Source organism: Cydia pomonella, chromosome 12 (genome assembly GCF_033807575.1).
Source record: "Cydia pomonella isolate Wapato2018A chromosome 12, ilCydPomo1, whole genome shotgun sequence".
NCBI lineage: Eukaryota > Metazoa > Arthropoda > Insecta > Lepidoptera > Tortricidae > Cydia > Cydia pomonella.
In genome coordinates, this window is record NC_084714.1 from 11,266,993 (window position 1) to 11,286,746 (window position 19,754).

Below are 19,754 nucleotides of genomic sequence, written 5' to 3' on the forward strand. Positions count from 1 at the left end.
AGTCTGAGTCTTCTAGAAGTTTAAACGTAAGTTATTATTGTTCCAGATGCCATGGGACTCGTCCGAGGAGCAGACGGGCGCCCCTCAGATGCGCATCCACGTGCAACGCGTGTTCGCCATCCCCGCGCCGCACAACATGCCGCAGGACAACATGGGCCCCTTCGCGCCGCCGCCGCCGCCTCAGCAACAGGATCAGAATGAGGTAAAACTCTGCTAATGATAGATAGTTGTTATTTCGTTGTTGTTTCGTCGTTATGACTAATTGGAAAAAAGTTACCAACGATTATAAATATATTAGACCAGACCAATGATTAGAAATGTGTGACGGTGGATCTATTTAGCTAGATCGGGTAGGTCAACAAAATCAAAATTTTCGAGCTAGAATGCCGCTTCTACGTATCGTGTAAAATCTGTTTTGTTTTATATTACTGTCGGTGAAACTCCTTCGAACTTATATATTGGTCCCAGCGTAATTGACTCAGACTATTATATTAGTCGCGTACGTATTGTCCTTTACTCGCCCCGACTTAAGTGCACCAGCCAAGTACCGAATTTCGAATTCAGCAGGCTACGTACTGCAGGAGGAAATTAATCTAAAATCATACCTACCGGCCGCGCGTAATCGGTGTGTGGTTGAACGCCCTGCAAACTGCTACAGATGTTGTGGTAAGCCGTGGGCGTCATTTTTAGGGTTCCATTATATTGAATTAATATGGTAATCACTTTAACGCTGTTTTCATTGAGGCCTATCTTTAAGCCAACCTCGAATAATTATGGTTTAGGTCAGTTCCTCATGTACAAATCTCAAGATTGCAAAAAAGGATAAGAACATTAATGCTGTGTATCCGGTTATTTGTGACAACGCTTCGTAAAGACTAGGATAGAAGTACTATTCCAAACGAAGCCTTGTTAATAAGAATTAAATGCATAAATCAGGACATTTAAATTCCGTTGCAGGCTCGATGTTGACTTATTTAGCACCCTTTTCTTCTACTTAATAAAATAGCATTCAAGGCTTACAACCTTCAATAGAAATGGGTTGCTTTGAAGTTTCTTAGAGTTCTTTATTTAAAAAACAGGACATTCAGATGAAGGAGGTCAACGCGAAAGGTGGAGAATATTTAGTGCGTAGACAGAAAGCATTAGGATAGGTTAGTTTAGTGAATATTTCGACCTTACTTACAATGCAGGCTCAATGCGTTTTTGGTATTTTAATGTCATTACCCTTGTACTAAATTTGAATTTTAGATGTTATTTTAGAAATTCCTGTGTATCTTCATTTCATATGTATTTTTCTATAGAGTTTAGAGTCTGTGCGGAAAGAGAAGAGTCATAGTCATATTGGCACCTGATGTACCACGACTCTTCTCTTTCCACACCGACTCTAGCCGTAATATGCAGATTTGGATAAACTGACATTTGGGGGCGTGTACACGTAACATTTATTTTCATGGTACAACCTACATTTTATTATATTTAGCATAAAAAGTATATTAAGGCCAACACTGCCATCAGTCTGTGGAAAATAATACTATTATTTATCTTATATTTTAAAAGCAAATAAATGGAAGTGAAATTGTAATAGAAATGCAACTTTTGCGTCTTGAACACACCGAGCTGGTAAGAACCGTTATCTCGAGACCGGACTCTCCTGTAGGTTCTTCATGCTCCGGCAACTTCATTGTTTTTACGGTTACGTGCCAAATAGGTACAAAAGGAACCTTAAGGGCCGGTACAGATGGACTGTGACCCGACTACAACTTGTATGGGGACTGCACGCCGACGTTGCAGTTGGCGTGCAGTCGGCGTACAGTTCCCATACAGATTGTAGTCGGTTGTAGTCCGACTGAGTTATCGGCCCTTATGGTGTGACTCTGTCCGCCGTACTTAAGCTATCGATATGAAATTTGGAATAGGTAGTCATGAATAACACTAACTTCAACACATCAAAAGTGTTATTCTTTTAATTTATTTAAAATAGATTTAGAAAATGCCCCAATTGATGAGGGCGCAAAATTTCAAAGTTTAGTTACTATCTATTAACAGGTGGGTTATCATTTGAAAGTACTTAAATTGTACATTCTTAAACAATTTTTTTATAATTTTAATACAGTGAGCATAAATCAATTTATGTAAGAAAATCTAAAAAATCCATCCCCCCTTCTTCTATCTCCAAAGTTTACCAAAGAAAAATTATGTCATTTTTACACAATATTAACGTTATCATAAATATTACAAGAAAATATAATCACGCCGCTATCTTTGAATTTGAAATTCATGCGTACACTAAAGAGAATTTCAAACAATAGAGAAATTGTTGAAATCGATTCTCATGATACAGAATTAACCCCGAAATCCAACGTACCTATATTCAGGTCGCGCAAATTAGTTAGCCAATTTGCCGATAGATGGCGCTGTACCTGTACACAATTATGCTTACAATTAGTATACTTCTGGTGAGGAGTCTTTTGTGTTTGAGACATGAGATAATTAAAAGTTTGTACGGAACCCTCGGTGCGCGAGTTAAACAAACTCGTACTTGACCGGTTTTTTAAACATTAACGTTGATTTTGGGTTTGAGCTTGGGCACAGTGGGGTACCGAGTGTTCAAGCCCAAACCTCGGGGTTTTTATCCAGGCCATACGCTACGTAATTATGTGACTAATTGTTGATTTCTTTAGTGAAATGAACGTTTATTTTCAAGTACGTAATTGTATATTTTTCATTGTTAGATTAGAGATATGGGTGTGTTGTTTTATTCATATTGCAAACCTACTAAACTTTAATATTTCAAGTTCCAACTTAAAAAGTACGCAGTATTCATTTTAAAAGAAGATAGTAATTCATAAATATGTCGCTGCGTGCAATTATGTGTAACACGTCATATCTAATATTACGAGTATTTATGTTCTTAAGTCTGCCAATGCTAATTTATTAAAATACTAATTTCTTTTTTGCTTGCTTAATATTTGAATTTTTTGTTTGCTTAATAATTGAATAATTGATAAGTAGGTGTATCTTGGTTGGTGTTTATAACTTTTAATGGTTTTCACGCGCATCAAGTGTGCACAGGGCTAAATCTATAAAAAGTACTCTCAAGATAGCAATGAAATGGGACCACTTGGTATTTGAATTTTCATACAAAGTGACCTATTTGTAACGATCTTGAGATTTATACCTACTTAAACAGTTTATTAATTATAGTTTCAATGATCACGATGAAATGATTGTAAGTTATGTATTTATTGCATGGACTTAAAATTTTCCTATGTACGTCAAAGTGTACATTTTTACAATTAATTTACTTTAATATTTACTGCTATGTATACTTTTATTATTACTATTGCATTTATAGGTAGGCATACTATATATATTATAAGTAATTTAAGCATCTCGATAATGATCGATGTCTTCGATAAGCTCGTCCTTCTTTTAGTATTGCAAATAAATAGTTAATAAAGACGAAGGATTTCCCCTTTATAAGCGTAATAATTAAATTAGTTTTGCAGGAATTTTTATAATAATCGTTATAAACGACACATAGTAAGGTCACCCAGGGCAATTGCAACCTTGGGGCCCAATGCAACTATTTTTTTTTTATTTACTCTAAAAATACAAGAAGTAATGAGCTAGCCTCTTCTTTCATCAGTCATTGTAATTCTCATTATTACTCACATCTTAAGAGTGAATTTGCCCCACAGTTGCAATTGCCCCAGCTGACCTTACATCGAAGTCAGTGAAGCGTTTTCTCTCTGGAGGTTAAAGAACTCTCGATACTTGTTAGCATACGAATGCCGTAAATATTCACATTCATTTACTAGCGCATTATATGAACGTAATTTCACAGACTCATATCTCTCATTTATTTCATTGTGAATTGTGTTATATATTTCTCTTTGTAAAGTTCATAATACAGCTTACTTTTCGACGAGATACGAATGTGTCAGTGTCAGTGCGCTGAAGCTCGAGTGTTTTCAAGCATTATGTCCTCGCAATGAATGGTCTTTTAAGATTAATAAAGTGTGTAATTATTCTGTGTCTCTGTCTCCGCAGCAACCCACCGTCCTTCACCAGTTCGTGCCGCAGCCCGCTCCTACGCAGGAATTAGAACAGCCTGAGGTAACAATATTTATTCGAGCCCTTTCAAAGAAGGTCGTTTGTAATTAATAACACGTGCGTGTTAACATCGCTACTTTGCTACGCTTTAAATGATTGCTTACAGACTATATTGTTCAAGATATTGGGAATTATATTTTATGAGTACAAATTAACTGCCAATTACTAGCTCACATAGACATATGTTGCTCTCTGGTGATAACCCAAAGATAACGAGGTACATAGATCGATTTATCGCCTTTGTAAACTTCTACAGATATTGTCATATTATCGAAATCCTTACAGCCGTTTTCGTGAGCTCATGTGACATTATTATTCTCACGAATGGTCTTTTGTTCAACATTTACACTTTTGGTCAACAGTAGACACCATTATTACTTTTCATTTCTCATGGTCTGAAAGTGGACCATTGTTGTTCTATGAAGTGTGCAGAAAATGATACGTTACTGCACTAGACCATATCTATATTTATTTTACCATTCCATAAAAAAGATACTTCTACCTCAATTGTTATGATTGAAAGTGCCCTCAAGAAGTACTATGTAAGTTTATACTTTGTTTCGTGTTTTTTTCATAAACGTGTATTTTACTTTCCTCGTATTTGAAATGAAAAGTAGAGTGTTTAACTCGGGAGAGAGGCACCATTTCAGTCTAGGACTATTGGCGCTCTCACTGCGTTCGAGAGTCAAACTACCTCGACAGAAATATCCTTTTACAGTGCCTCTCATCCCTTGGTTAACTACTACTACTATACTATGCTATTTTAATGTTTGACCTCAGATAAGTCCTCATTCCAGTTTGGTCAAATCGGGCCCAAGTCGATCCTGTTCAATAACATTAAATAACACTATTTAATGTATATTGCAATCTACCGTTCGCTTCATAGATTCTATAAGTAGCTACTAGTACTTACTAAGTATCTATTAGTACATTACGATACAAGCGCGAAAAATAGGAAATTCGAAACGAGTGGCAATAAATTAAAACACGACCGAAGAGAGTGTTTTCAATCGACATGAGTTGCCAATTACCTATTCGCACATGAATCGTATAACGTTTTACAGTACATATGGCCGTTTAAATTTTCGACATAGCTACATAATGTGCTAATTATCGCACTACAGTAAACACCCCTATAATGGAACAGGCACCAGTAATGGGATGGTATAGACAAGTCCTGTAAAATAAGTATTTATCGTCAGTTTTTAAACACAGACAACATTTTACCATAAACAGAGCCATAGAGCTGCTTAAGTTTAATATTTCATTGATTTTTCTTTATTTTAAAATTATTGGCGCCATACATCCCATGACTGGAGCAAAAAAACATAGTTTTTATTTGGTTATAACATTGAAACCATTTGCAGTATTTTGCATTAAATACAATGAAAATATAAATAATGAATAGGACATTCAACTTTTAACGCATAAAGTGGTAGAAATTTTACAGGTGCGAGGAAATATCAAAAAACTCCAAATTTTCTCTTAAACGTCCCATGACTAGTGCCGCAAAGCATAGTGCGGTAAAGTAACACTATAATATATGTACTGTAAAATTAATTTATTAACTAAGTTATCTAATCTCAACATCTTCAACTCAAGGTGATATCCATTAATAACTTACTATCCAGTGAACTCGTCATTAGCCTTTCGATAATTGAACTAATGCTTCCATTGTTTTCCATTAATGTTTTGTTAAATAGCGTGTCAGAAAATCGCTCTATCATGTTGTTGAGTTCGTGCTAACTTGTAAATTATTAACGCTTCTAATTAATCTTAACCCGTTCGACGTCAAGAAAACTTAAGTTGTTGCGAGTTGTCTGACCTTTAGTGCTAAATTCTACTGTTGTTTCGAAGTACAAATTTATAAAAGTACCTTCATGCTTAAAAGTACTGGTGAAGATTATAGATTATCGCCTTTTCATTAAACGTAGTCCTCATTTTCCTCTCTGTTATATAAAATGTTTTTCCACTCCTAAGTATTTTCCAGTCTTCATGATTTTTTAGTATGTTATTGACACAACGAAAAACTAGGTTTATAGATTTTCTTCTTTTTCAAAAAATTGCAAAGAGAAAGAAGAGTGGGAGTCAATGTTCGAGTCTATATTTTATAATATATTAACAGTTCGCTGCATTTCCTACGATCTGTAAGGGATGGAATATTGAATATACATAATGGAAGATCATTGTAATGTGGACTGACTGAATGAGCTAGATACAACTAAGCAGCTTACCTCAATGTAACGATACAAAAGTACTTTTTGATTAGTGTATTTTTATCAAATCGGCATATTTTTAATAATCATAATTATGTTTGATACATTGGTGGTCTGAGTTGTAAATGTACCTTCAACTATATTTTCAAATCATTTTCTGAGTTTAACTTACTTTTTTTAATGAAAATAGTCCTTTTTGAACATAAACCTTTTTTTATACAGATCCGTATTATCCGAATTATGTGGATATCCGGTTCCATCATATTTTAATATCTGAAATATCCGGATCCCATAAACTGACGGATCTTGCAAACCCTAGTGCCAATCGTTGACGCGCCGTAGCGTAGCGAAGTCATCCTTTCTATCACTCTTCCATATTAGTGCGACAGTGACAGTTGCGTTTCGTTTGCTACGGAGCGTTAACGATTGGCACGTTGGCTACGCACCCTGAACGCTTTATCAGTGGATACTTGAACAGAACAAAACGACTTGTATAGTACTGAGTAAAGCTTATAGCTTTAGGCTAGTAGCTGACCGGGATGTCATTGACTAGAGTTAGGTCACTTAAAGGCGAGGCTAAAAAGTAATTTAATTATTTCTATCTAAAATGCCTTTCTAACCTTCAAAGCCTTTGACATGCAAAACAGATAGCTTTCATTAAGGTAGGTTTCCAATACCCGGCACTGATCCCTAGTAATTTTCTTTGACGTATTACTAAAAAAGACAACTTATTAAGAGGGAAAAATTACTTTGCGATCCTAACGAAATAACGATACTTTTTCTATGAAATCCCACTTCGGGAGAAAACGGTTTTCACTAAATCTTAACAAATCACTTTGATTTTGATGACGATCACTTCTGCATAAAGGTTGACTCACGCTACACAGGGGCAGGGCCGGGCCGGAGCTTCCGGCGCTTCGTTTTCTATGGAAAGCATTACGTCATCACCGGAGCTCTGTAGTGGCCCGGTGCGGGCTCGGACCGGAGACTAGCCGGTCATGCTATGAGCAAAAATCGGACTTCCCGGAGCCTCCGGGCCACCCGGTGACTCAATTCTTCCTTTCGGGTGATATTCCACTAGTCTAAGATCTTTGTCCAATGTGCATTGCGTCTCACTCTCTCATTAAGCAAAATGTCAGACGCAAATACACATTGGACCAAGATGAAAAACCAGAATACCACCCTTCGCAATGTGCATGCTCGGATGTGTCGGTATATATTTGCCAAAATAAGAAGGTTACAAAACGTCATAAATTTGTTTGTTAAATATGGATGGTATAGCCAATACATTACTTGGTCGGGTTATATTTTACTCGGCGCAGAGAGAAGTTAATTAACAATGACTGCCAATCTCTATATGAAACCAAATTTCTGTAAATAAAGCTACACAATTCTACATATTGCCGGTTTTGTGGAAAGCAATAAAAAAATAGTACTTATATTTATTTTAGTCACGCTGGCTCCACATTTTACTTGAGATAGTTGATAGCGCCAGACAAGTTGCCTTAGAATTTGTTACCAATTTTAATAGTAAATGAAGTGGAATAAAAAAATGTTCAGAAGAAGCAGAGCTTTAAGAACTAAATACTGCCGTTTCGTACATATTGTCGGATTATCATATTATTGACAATGAAATAAATTATATAACAAAAGAATAACGTACTATAAGTATATAGAAGTCGTTACGTAGCCGCCTGTTGTCTGCCTCTACATTTAATCAATTGTTTGTTTTTTATTTTCTTTTGTATTTTTTACTGAGGTGTTCCAATAAAGAGTATTCTATTTATACATCTATCTATCTATCTATCTACGCAAGGTTTATTACAAGCGACTTAGTTAAGTATTTATTTGACCTATATATATTTCCCGAACAACGCGGTATCCGTGAAGATTCAGTCTTTATTATTTACTTTTCCATGTTAGGTGTTACTACATGAAAGTCGCAACGGTCGCAACACGGGCGACTCGGATATATACGTCAAAATTATATAAGTTGCATAATGTCTTGATTTATTTTGTGAAATACGGAGGTGTTGCGGAAATGTAATTTAGTCGGATTATATTAAATGAGATATCTAGTAATGTTACTGCTTGTAAAAATTATTCATTAATGAGCATGTAGGTTATAAATTAATATAAATATATTAATTTTTTCTCATATTCCCACATATTACTTTTCATTTCGTACGAAGTTATATATAATGAAATATCTCGTTAATAAATTTGTAGATTACGGGAAACTATTTCTTTTACTTAATTTAGAGTCCAACTGATCTTCTGTAAATCTGCCTGCAGAGAGTACGAACATCATATTTCAGTGCAGTTATTGAATTACTCATAAAGGTGCCTATATTTCATTTGCAATCTGTCGTTGGCGATATTATTGCTAACTGCTCGCGTACGATGCATTCTCCTGAAATAGATAGGCCATACATTTTTTCAGGCTGTAGAGAGCAGCACTAGCATGTATTATAAACCTGAGAGTAACTTATGCATACTATGCCTTAAACAGTTTTTTGACAAGTTTTCACTATGGCATTGATGCATCAAGGCGTTTTGGTTACAGATGGTCTAACGCGAAACGAAATTTCAAAATACAAAATACAAAATTATTTACCTATATGCCTCTCTGTCTATCGAATATGCAAGAATGATGGAGGCAGAAACCACAATTTAGATTTTCCATTTCGCGGTAGGCCCTGTGTGCGTTAGTAACGCCCTCTACGCAGAGTTTTGCGTAATATTCCCTATTTTATGCCTATTATTACTGTAACTACTGAAATAATACAATAATACTCTTCGTATGTTTTATTGTTCTTAAATTAATGATTAAGACGTGGAACGCATAATTTCATCAGGGGAAGGGGAAGCCTATGTGCCTCTCTTTCGCACAAAGAAAGATCGCGCAGTGATAGAGAGGCGAATAGATGAACTAATGAAGTGGTTCGCGGTTATAGCCCTTACTGTATTGTAGTATCGTAAGTGTCAGGATGTCAGGACCATGATAGCTATTTATAACGATATAAATAGCTATCATGGTCCTGACATCCTGACGCTTACTCCCAGTTTTAGTACCTTTTTTGTATTATTTGGTACATGACATCAAAAAAAATTTACCTCGCTAAAAATCGAGAAATATTGAAAATAATGTGGTCAAAAAAGTTACAGTTAGAATAAACTTTGTATGTGCACAGTGGTGCAGCCACTCAATGTGAACCGGGCCTTCAATATAGTTCAACAGTTATTATTTTTGGCTAAAACAGTTATGTATTTTAGAGAAGTGTAAATCTTGAGCGTTTCGGGGGTTTGAAGACACGAGGGTTAAACATTTTTTTCTAACGACTGAAACACAACATTTTTTATAGTACATATGGTACTACTTTACCGCACTGGGGCGTTAATTAGCACTTTACGCGCCTATGTCGAAAATTTAAAGTGCCATATGTACTGTAAAACGTTGTATATGTGCGAATAGATAATTGGCAACTCGTTTCGATTTAAAACACTCCTTTCGATCGTGTTTTAATTTACTGCCACTGGTTGTGAATAATTGAACTCGTTATGAATTAATGTATAATTACCACACCAACGCCAAAAAATATTTAAACTTCAAAATCATCACAAGTCGTCGTCGTCGTTAATTTTACATTCCTAGGTGATAAAATATTTCAAAATTTGAATGATTAAATTACTTTGCATTTCTTGTGAATAAAATGTAAGTAACTTTCCCATCCGTTTTTAAAGAATAACGGCAATACATGCGAAAGACCGACTATGACTGTTAACCACCGAATCCCAGCGCTCAAAATGATATTCCACTGATGTCATGCTTAAAACAATCCAACATTTTGAGAATAATATGGTTAGTTATAATTTTTTACCCCTCTCATTTCTTGAAAATATAAGTAATTATGTTGAAACTCAGTAAGAGTTGCTGGAGAGATGCTATCTAGCAACCCTTACTGGACTTGTACTCCCTAACTATAGAGCTATTTTTTAATAAGTAAAAAGAAATGCAAAAAAGCAGTTACTTCTTTTACAGTCAAATATCCATTAACTTTATAACTTTTTAATATTTTGTGTTCTACGTTGTATGGATATATGTGTACCCGAAGTCGATAAATGAGAACTCTCTATGACAGTTCAAGAATGCCACAATAATTCCGGTCTCTGTTAATAATAGTTTGCCACCTTATTGACGTGCATTTTTACATATCAAACAAACAATAAATAAAAAATATTGAATGTGGATACATTCATCCTCCTTAGACGTGGCTGCTACAGTCTTCACGATTTTATTTGCCGTGTGATCATCGCTTTCCAGTTGCAGCTTGGTGCCATCGAGGAATGTCCATAGTATATGAAAAAAGAAAAATGTTTATAATACCATTCATTGTATCACAATATCGACTAAGTACTACTAGAGGGCACCTTTAACCTTATTTTGGCAATGTTAAATATCCTTACAATTGTCTATTAATGATAGTTTTCAGTAAGTAGCTCATAATTGGGTAGTTTCTCCCCTACACCCTAAATTCATCCAACGAAATAAAATGTTCCGTAGGGTATACATGGTGGCCTATTTAGATCGTTCAGTATGGGAAAGTTTGAAACTATAACACATACGAAGATCTGTTCCTAGGAATCATGCCATCGATTTTTTATATATAAAGACGGGCCAATAACACCTGCTTTGTACCTACTGTTTTATTTTTGAAGATTCTATACCTATGTTATAATTATCACCTACTAAGTTTTTGAAATTAACAAAACTAAAGCTATTTTAGTCTAACAAGCATATTGTTATACTTTCTCTTTCACATATGTAAACTATTGAATGAAAAACAATAGCCTATAGGTAAGCCCATATAATATACCTAAGCCCTAACTCGTAAAATACTTGTCAAGGAGAAGTTATATTCTAATCTTCATGAACACGTTTCACCAAATAGCACTGTTTAAATGCAAATATAAAAATATACTATATGTAAAATATTTGAAGAGTTTCATCCATTATTCCTGGGATCCATTATCAGAAATAGATCTTGACTAAAATGAAGCTTAAAAAATAACTTGCAGAACAATCTCAACGAAGAAGATATCGCCAAACGTGAAATACGCGTAGTTGAGGTGTTCCGTCTGGTCTTCATCAGCAGTTCCACTTAATTAAATGTCACTCACTTTTTTAATGTAAATGCTTGATTTGTTGATACAACAACAAATATATACAGGGTGTTTATTTAGTCACCTGCAAATAATTTACGAGGTGAATAATAGGTCATACATTCCTTTGTACATCTCTACAAATCTTATGATATGAGCTCTGTTCATGGGTTCTGCTCGTTTGCCTCCTATATTTAAAAAAAATACTTCTACTTAACATAACGCCATTCCTTTGTACATCTCTATAAATCTTCTGATACGAGCTCTGTTCATGGGCTCTGATCTTATGCCTCCTATATTAAAAAAAATACTTCTACTTAACATAGCGCCATTTCTATGAACATATCTACAAATCTTAAGATACGACCTCTGTTCATGGGCTCTGCTCGTTTGCCTCCTGTATTTAAAAAAATACTTCTACTTAACATAACGCCATTCCTTTGTACATCTCTATAAATCTTCTGATACGAGCTCTGTTCATGGGCTCTGATCTTATGCCTCCTATATTTAAAAAAATACTTCTACTTAACATAGCGCCATTTCTATGTACATATCTACAAATCTTAAGATACGACCTCTGTTCATGGGCTCTGCTCGTTTGCCTCCTATATTAAAAAAAAATACTTCTACTTAACATAACGCCATTCCTTTGTACATCTCTATAAATCTTCTGATACGAGCTCTGTTCATGGGCTCTGATCTTATGCCTCCTATATTTAAAAAAATACTTCTACTTAACATAGCGCCATTTCTATGTACATATCTACAAATCTTAAGATACGACCTCTGTTCATGGGCTCTGCTCGTTTGCCTCCTGTATTTAAAAAAATACTTCTACTTAACATAACGCCATTCCTTTGTACATCTCTACAAATCTTATGATATGAGCTCTGTTCATGGGTTCTGCTCGTTTGCCTCCTATATTAAAAAAAATACTTCTACTTAGCATAACGCCATTCCTTTGTACATCTCTATAAATCTTCTGATACGAGTTCTGTTCGTGGGCTCTGCTCGTTTGCCACCTATATTTAAAAAAAAAATTCTACTTAACATAGTGCCATTTCTTTGTACATATCTGCTTATCCTATGATACAACCTCTGTTCATGGGCTCTGCTCATTTGCCTCCTATATTTAAAAAAATACTTCTACTTAACATAGCGCCATTTCTATGTACATATCTACAAATCTTAAGATACGACCTCTGTTCATGGGCTCTGCTCGTTTGCCTCCTGTATTTAAAAAAATACTTCTACTTAACATAACGCCATTCCTTTGTACATCTCTACAAATCTTATGATATGAGCTCTGTTCATGGGTTCTGCTCGTTTGCCTCCTATATTAAAAAAAATACTTCTACTTAGCATAACGCCATTCCTTTGTACATCTCTATAAATCTTCTGATACGAGTTCTGTTCGTGGGCTCTGCTCGTTTGCCACCTATATTTAAAAAAAAAATCTACTTAACATAGTGCCATTTCTTTGTACATATCTACTTATCCTATGATACAACCTCTGTTCATGGGCTCTGCTCATTTGCCTCCTATATTTAAAAAAATACTTCTACTTAACATAGCGCCATTTCTATGTACATATCTACAAATCTTAAGATACGACCTCTGTTCATGGGCTCTGCTCGTTTGCCTCCTGTATTTTAAAAAATACTTCTACTTAACATAACGCCATTCCTTTGTACATCTCTATAAATCTTCTGATACGAGCTCTGTTCGTGGGCTCTGCTCGTTTGCCTCCTATATAAAAAAAAAAAAAATTCTACTTAACATAGTGCCATTTCTTTGTACATATCTACTTATCCTATGATACAACCTCTGTTCATGGGCTCTGCTCATTTGCCTCCTATATTTAAAAAAATACTTCTACTTAACATAGCGCCATTCCTTTGTACATCTCTACAAATCTTATGATATGAGCTCTGTTCATGGGTTCTGCTCGTTTGCCTCCTATATTTAAAAAAAAATACTTCTACTTAACATAACGCCATTCCTTTGTACATCTCTATAAATCTTCTGATACGAGCTCTGTTCGTGGGCACTGCTCGTTTGCCTCATATATTAAAAAAAAAAATCTACTTAACATAGTGCCATTTCTTTGTACATATCTACTTATCCTATGATACAACCTCTGTTCATGGGCTCTGCTCATTTGCCTCCTATATTTAAAAAAATACTTCTACTTAACATAGCGCCATTTCTATGTACATATCTACAAATCTTATGATACGAACTCTGTTCATGAGTTCTGCTCGTTTAGCTCCTACTTAAAAAAAATCGATTCTACTTAACATAGCGCTGTTTCTTTGTACATATCTACCAATTCTATGATAAGAGTATGACCTCTGTTCATGGGCTCTGCTCGTTTGCCTACTATATAAAAAAATCTACTTAACATACCGCTGTTTCTTTGTACATATATATCTACTTATCCTATGATAGGTACGACCTCTGTTCATGGGCTTTCCTCATTTGCCTCCTATATTTAAATAATACCAGACAAATGCGAGCCGGACTCGCCCATCTAGGGTACCGTAGTTTTTAGTATTTGTTGTTATTGCGGCAACTGTGAAAATATCAACTAACTATCACGGTTTACGAGATACAGCCTGGTGACAGACGGATAGACGTACTGACAGCGGAGTCTTAGTAATAGGCTCCCGTTTTACCCTTTGGGTACTGAACCCTAAAAAGGAACTTTTACTTATCATAGCGCTCTTTTTGGATATACTGTATAGTAATATTGAATTTACTGCTCTTCTGACCTATTTCGGTACCTTTTATGTACTTAGTACTTACCTACATACATATTAAGGTTATACAACTATTATTTCTAGAATCAAAAAATCAATACAAACAAACCTACGTAATATACACGTATTTTAAAAACATAATCCTCGAAACTCGAAAGCTCCTCTTTTTGTAAATGCAATGCAAATAAAACGCATTAAACTTAATCATGACGTCACGATCAAGTATCATTTAATAAGGGATGTTTCGTGCGTAGATAACGATTGTCAGATTTGACTCTCATTTCTAACTTTTGTATTGCTTCAATGTTATGGGTGCCATAAAGACATGTTTCTTTTATAAAAACTTATTATCTAGCCGATCAACGCAGTTGATTGAGGAAGCTGCCATACAAGACAAAAGCATTTTCAAAGCGATTTTCTCTTAGAACACCCCATCTATCCGTCTATCTATCATAATTTATTTCAGGCAACTAGCGGCCCATAGATAAATACCTTAAGATTAGCATACACATTATAAAAATATATTTTAAAACTAAATACTACAAATCACATTATTTTACTGCGGCATGAAACTATTTATCATAAGACATACCCTTTGAGACTGTCTACCCATTGTTTTTGTATATGACAGCTACACATCCTTTCAGCAATGGCTTTTAGGAACTGCAAACTAATAATCTATGGCCCGCTGATTTTACCAGTGCAATCAGTCAACTTCGGGCAGCTTGTGGCATGCAGTTGGGGAGTAACGATCTCACGTACCCGAGTGTTCCTAGGGAGTTCTGTCATTCGAAGGAGGGTGGGTGGGACAGGATTATCTGCTTCTGGGTTGCCTTGGCCGGCCGGCCAGGGTGGAGTCGTTAGAGCTATAAGTTCCAAGGGAGGAAGTGCAAGACGCGAGTTGGCACAGTGGCTGTTACAGCCACTGGGTTGAAAGCGGTGCACGCCTCTCGATACCCCTGAGCCGCTCACACCAGTGTTACTCTTGAGCCATCCCAGATGTCGCTTTTTGTGTCGTCTGCCGGAAATAAAATTGTATACCGTTTTATTAGGCAGGCGTCTGGTTTTTTATCCCATAGCTCAGTGTTTAGCCCATCGCTTTCACACAATAACCTAGTTTATTTTAGATTCCAACAACTCTCAATAGTCCTTACACCCTGTCGGGCCTGCCTCTGCGTGCGTCCTATGACATGGGCAAGGGCAGCATCAGCTCGGTGTACATCTTACATTTCATGAACGTGTCAAAAGGGCCTCTACGTTAGGTTAGGGCTCGGCGCACGCTTCTCAAAGGTCCGGAATACCATTGTTCCGTGATGGGAAAGACATACAAATTAAAATAATAATAATCGTTAATGCAATGCAGTGCTCTATTTGTCAAAGAAAATAAAATTGTTTCACACTCACAAAACATTCATTCTTATTTTTGCTTATTTTTTCATACATTAAGTATCTTTCTGTAAATAAGATCACAATTTTCTCTCTTGTCAGATTTATTTTACTATTTGAATAACATGACAGCGTCAAATGTCGTAAAAAGTATACAAGTAAAAAGGTTTAAGAAAAGAGTCCGCAACATATTATTTATTAGACCTATTAGCAAAGAATATCCTATTAGTACGGTCGCGGAAATTGATTCTTTAGCAACTTGCGGTTCAAGTAAATTTGGCTGTACATACTTATGGTAAGAGCTGTCCATTGTAACGTGACACGTTAACTGCTAAAGAATCAATTTCCTCGACTGTACTTACAAGCTAAGCCTAAAGTGCCATGGCAATTAATGCAAGCTTACGAATAAATACAAAAACCGGACAAGGGCGAGTCGGACTCGCCCAACGTGATTCCGTAATTTTTTTAGTATTTGGTTTTTTATATACTACGTTGGTGGCAAACAAGCATACGGCCCACCTGATGGTAAGCAGTCTCCATAGCCTATGTACGCCTGCAACTCCAGAGGAATTATATGCGCGTTGCCGAGCCTAACAACCCTCCTTCCCCTCGTTGAGCTCTGGCAACCTTACTCACCGGCAGGAACACAATACTATGTTGTTATAGTGGCAACAGAAATACGTCATCTTTGAAAATTTCAACTGTCTATCACGGTTCATGAGATACAGCCTGGTGACAGACGGACGGACGGACGGACAGCGGAGTCTTAGTAATAGGGTCCCGTTTGGGTACGGAACCCTAAAGATGAAAACTGCTGCCATGTTACTATACATTTAAGAAACACAGAAAATCTGGAATTGACATATTGAAAAAATTATATTGTTATCTTCTTCTGCACGACTTTTTAGTATGAGGAAGCTACTTAGGTACGTAAGGCTACCCCCGATTCATTTGTTATGAGGGGACCCTCGGCCTTAGAGCACGCATAGCACAAGGGCTACATATCATTTCGGGCTAGCATGACGGGCTACGCAAGACTCCTTTGCCATCTCACTTACTTAAAAAAAATCTTAAATTTAATACTCTTTTACTTGAATAACCTTTTCACTTTTAGTTACATGGATGGCGTGCCTAAAAATTATATTTTTATACATTTGAACTTCTAAACTAAGTAGTAGCTTACCATCAGGCCGGCCACCAACGTAGTATAAAAAATACCTACTTTCCACTTTTCTCTTTTGGTTATCTTATAGTTTTTGAGTAAAATAGCTGTGACATACGGACAGACAGATAGACAGACAGATGGACATGACGAAACTGTAAGGGTTTTTGCCATTTTGGCTACGGAACCATAAAATGCACACTGTAAATTTCAACTACCTAACCCACTCGTATTATAGATCAAAAATTCCTTTTCCGCAAGAAGTAAGTAAGCCAGTAAGTAGTTTATTTTTTGTACTTGTTAGACAATTCTATCTTAGTGTACCGAACTTAACAGTTATTTTTTTCACTTTGAGAGCGCACCACCGACATTCTTAGTGGTGTACGCGTATTTCTCTATAGCTGAATGTTTGTAGATGATTATCTTATATCGATACTTTAAAATGTTGTGGTATTCCTACAGCCATTTTAAATATCTTCTCTTTTAAACTTAAGTTTTTCATGCATTCCTGAAACGGAACAAGTCTATGATAGGATTGATGGGAGAAAATAATGCAAAAACGCGGCATTAAGCAAAATGATCATTTGTGATTCAGGGTTAATATCTATCGGGTATCACTGAACCCCAACGGATATATTTTTGCAATACAACACAAATGCACACCTCAATAGAAGAAAATAATACTGAAAAACAATAGGCCTGTCTACTCGCTAAGAAGCACTTAGGGCAGCTTGTGATGAGTCAATCTCTAAGTAATCTGCCTAGTTACCTACCTCAAAACGAGACCGCTTTTCCATACAAACGTAGTCCCCATTACGGATAATATTTTTACAGTACATATGTTGCTACTTTACCGCACTAGTGCGAAAATTAGCATATTACGTTACTGTGTCGAACATTTAAAGAGCCATGTACTGTAAAACGTTGTACGATACATGTGCGAATAAGTAATTCGCAACTCGTGTCGATTTAAAACACTCCCTTCGGTCGTGTTTTAATTTATCGCCACTTGTTTCGAATTTCCTATTTTTCGCACTTGTATCGTAATGTACTATTACAAAATTGGATGTAGAACGAAGGGAATATCAATATCCAGAGAGGAAAATGGGGACTATGTTTGTATGGAGAACCGGTCATCCCTTTTCCTTTTAATAGTTTAATATGCTTCGGCACATGATTATTTGAGACAATATACACGCATTGTATTTCCATTACCTTAAGCAGAGAACACGGTGGCTTCGAAAGAGTCTCGGGTCATGTGGAAATAAAGCTCTTAACATAATGTTGTGTAATTCTCCTTTTTCCGAAAGTGTCCGCGAAATGTCCAAATGCACAATTACCCAGAGTATGCAGTATTCTCTTCATCAGCTATTATGGCAGCCAGGGCCAATATTTTGATTTTATTATTTATTTCTATATCGACTTGCTTCCCATCGAACCAATTTTTTCAATATGATTGACATTTGTGACATTTGTCATGAACAGTCCGTTATTTGGACGGCTCGGTGAGCTCGGACAGCCCGGCCCGGCCTGTCTCGCGCTCGGAGACTCAACGATAGTGTCAACGCATAGAGATACTATAATATAGAGATGATGGCCCGGTCGCCCCGGCCCCGGAACGGTCCGGCGACGGTGGCGCTCCTGAAAGTCCGTGTGACGGCTCGCTCCGGTCCGCCCCGGCCCGGTCCTGGCACTGTGTAGCGTGAGTCATCCTTAATATATTCTAAGTTTATGGGTTTCGCTTTTGTCAAAAAAAATCTTTAGTTCGATAGTTCTATGCAGATTTTATAAAAATACACTAATTAAAAAGGTACTTTCTGTACCGTTACATTGAGGTAAACTGCTTAGTCGTATCTAGCTCATTCAGTTGATCTTGATCTTCTATTATATGTATTCAATATTCCATCCGTTACAAATCGTAGGAAATGCAGCGAACTGTTAATACATTATAAAATTATACACTCGAACATTGACTGTCCCACTCTTCTTTCTCTTTTAAGTTTTATGACTCGATACAAATCTCGCAACCCCTCACTTAAAATATTTCATCTACAGATTTACAAAAACAATACATCATTTTATAACCAGATAACGAGAATGTGTCGCTTATATAACGAAACCGTTATCGAGAATCCATCCTTAAATAAATTTGAATGCAGCTTTCAACCAAAATAAAAAACCAAAAAAAATCAATTCATATATAAATTCCGCAAAATGTTGTGTCAATAAGCTGCGTTTACAATTATCAATTTTCGTAAACGCTTTTTGTAATTTATAATTTAGTTTTAGACTTTTTGTAATTTAGTTTTCGTTTTAGACTTACTTTAAAAACTAGCGCATGCAACTCTGTACTACTGTTTATTTTACTTTGTCTATAATCTAGCGTAGAAATGACATCTCACCTCTCTAGCGATAAATTATAATTTATATATCCTTTTAAACTTTTGTGCACACATTTTTAGAGTTATAGTCTAGATCTGAACTGTATGCTAATACTCTAATTTTAGATATTGTCTATAACTTGTTTTGTGAGCTAAATAAAAAATATAAAAATCCTGTTAGATTCTGCCAAATAGTGACCAAAATTGAGCGCAATCTAGCTAGCTTGATGTGCTGTTGTAGTATTTGAATAAAATAAATTAAATGTACATAAATACACATTTAAGATGACAAAATGTACGAAATCATTCATAATTTTCATTCCAAAATTGCTTCTGCTATAGGTGCATGACCATAATTATTTAACGGATTCGTCAGATCCAAAATATCCGGATCCTTTGAGTCGTTGGATACGGATCCCATATTTGATAGATATACGGATTTATCGAATATCCGGAACTCAACCCCTAATTGGCACGTTGGCTAAGCACCCAGTTCAATAGGAATGGAAACGATATAGTTATTTACGATACAAGTGCGAAAAATAGGAAATTCGTAACGAGTGGCGAT

General features: G+C 36.0%; 2 protein-coding genes across 2 annotated transcripts in view; one reads left to right on the forward strand and one right to left on the reverse strand.

Moving 5' to 3' along the window:
- Positions 1-19,754, reverse strand: part of LOC133523573 (UBA-like domain-containing protein 1) — a 136,791-nt gene that overhangs the window by 103,941 nt on the left and 13,096 nt on the right. The window lies entirely within an intron of this gene.
- Positions 1-19,754, forward strand: part of LOC133523564 (uncharacterized) — a 94,923-nt gene that overhangs the window by 70,211 nt on the left and 4,958 nt on the right. Inside the window, exons 7-8 of the mRNA XM_061859218.1 lie at positions 47-202; positions 4,054-4,119. Coding sequence (XP_061715202.1) covers positions 47-202; positions 4,054-4,119 — 222 coding nt within the window. The remainder of the gene's footprint in view (positions 1-46; positions 203-4,053; positions 4,120-19,754) is intronic.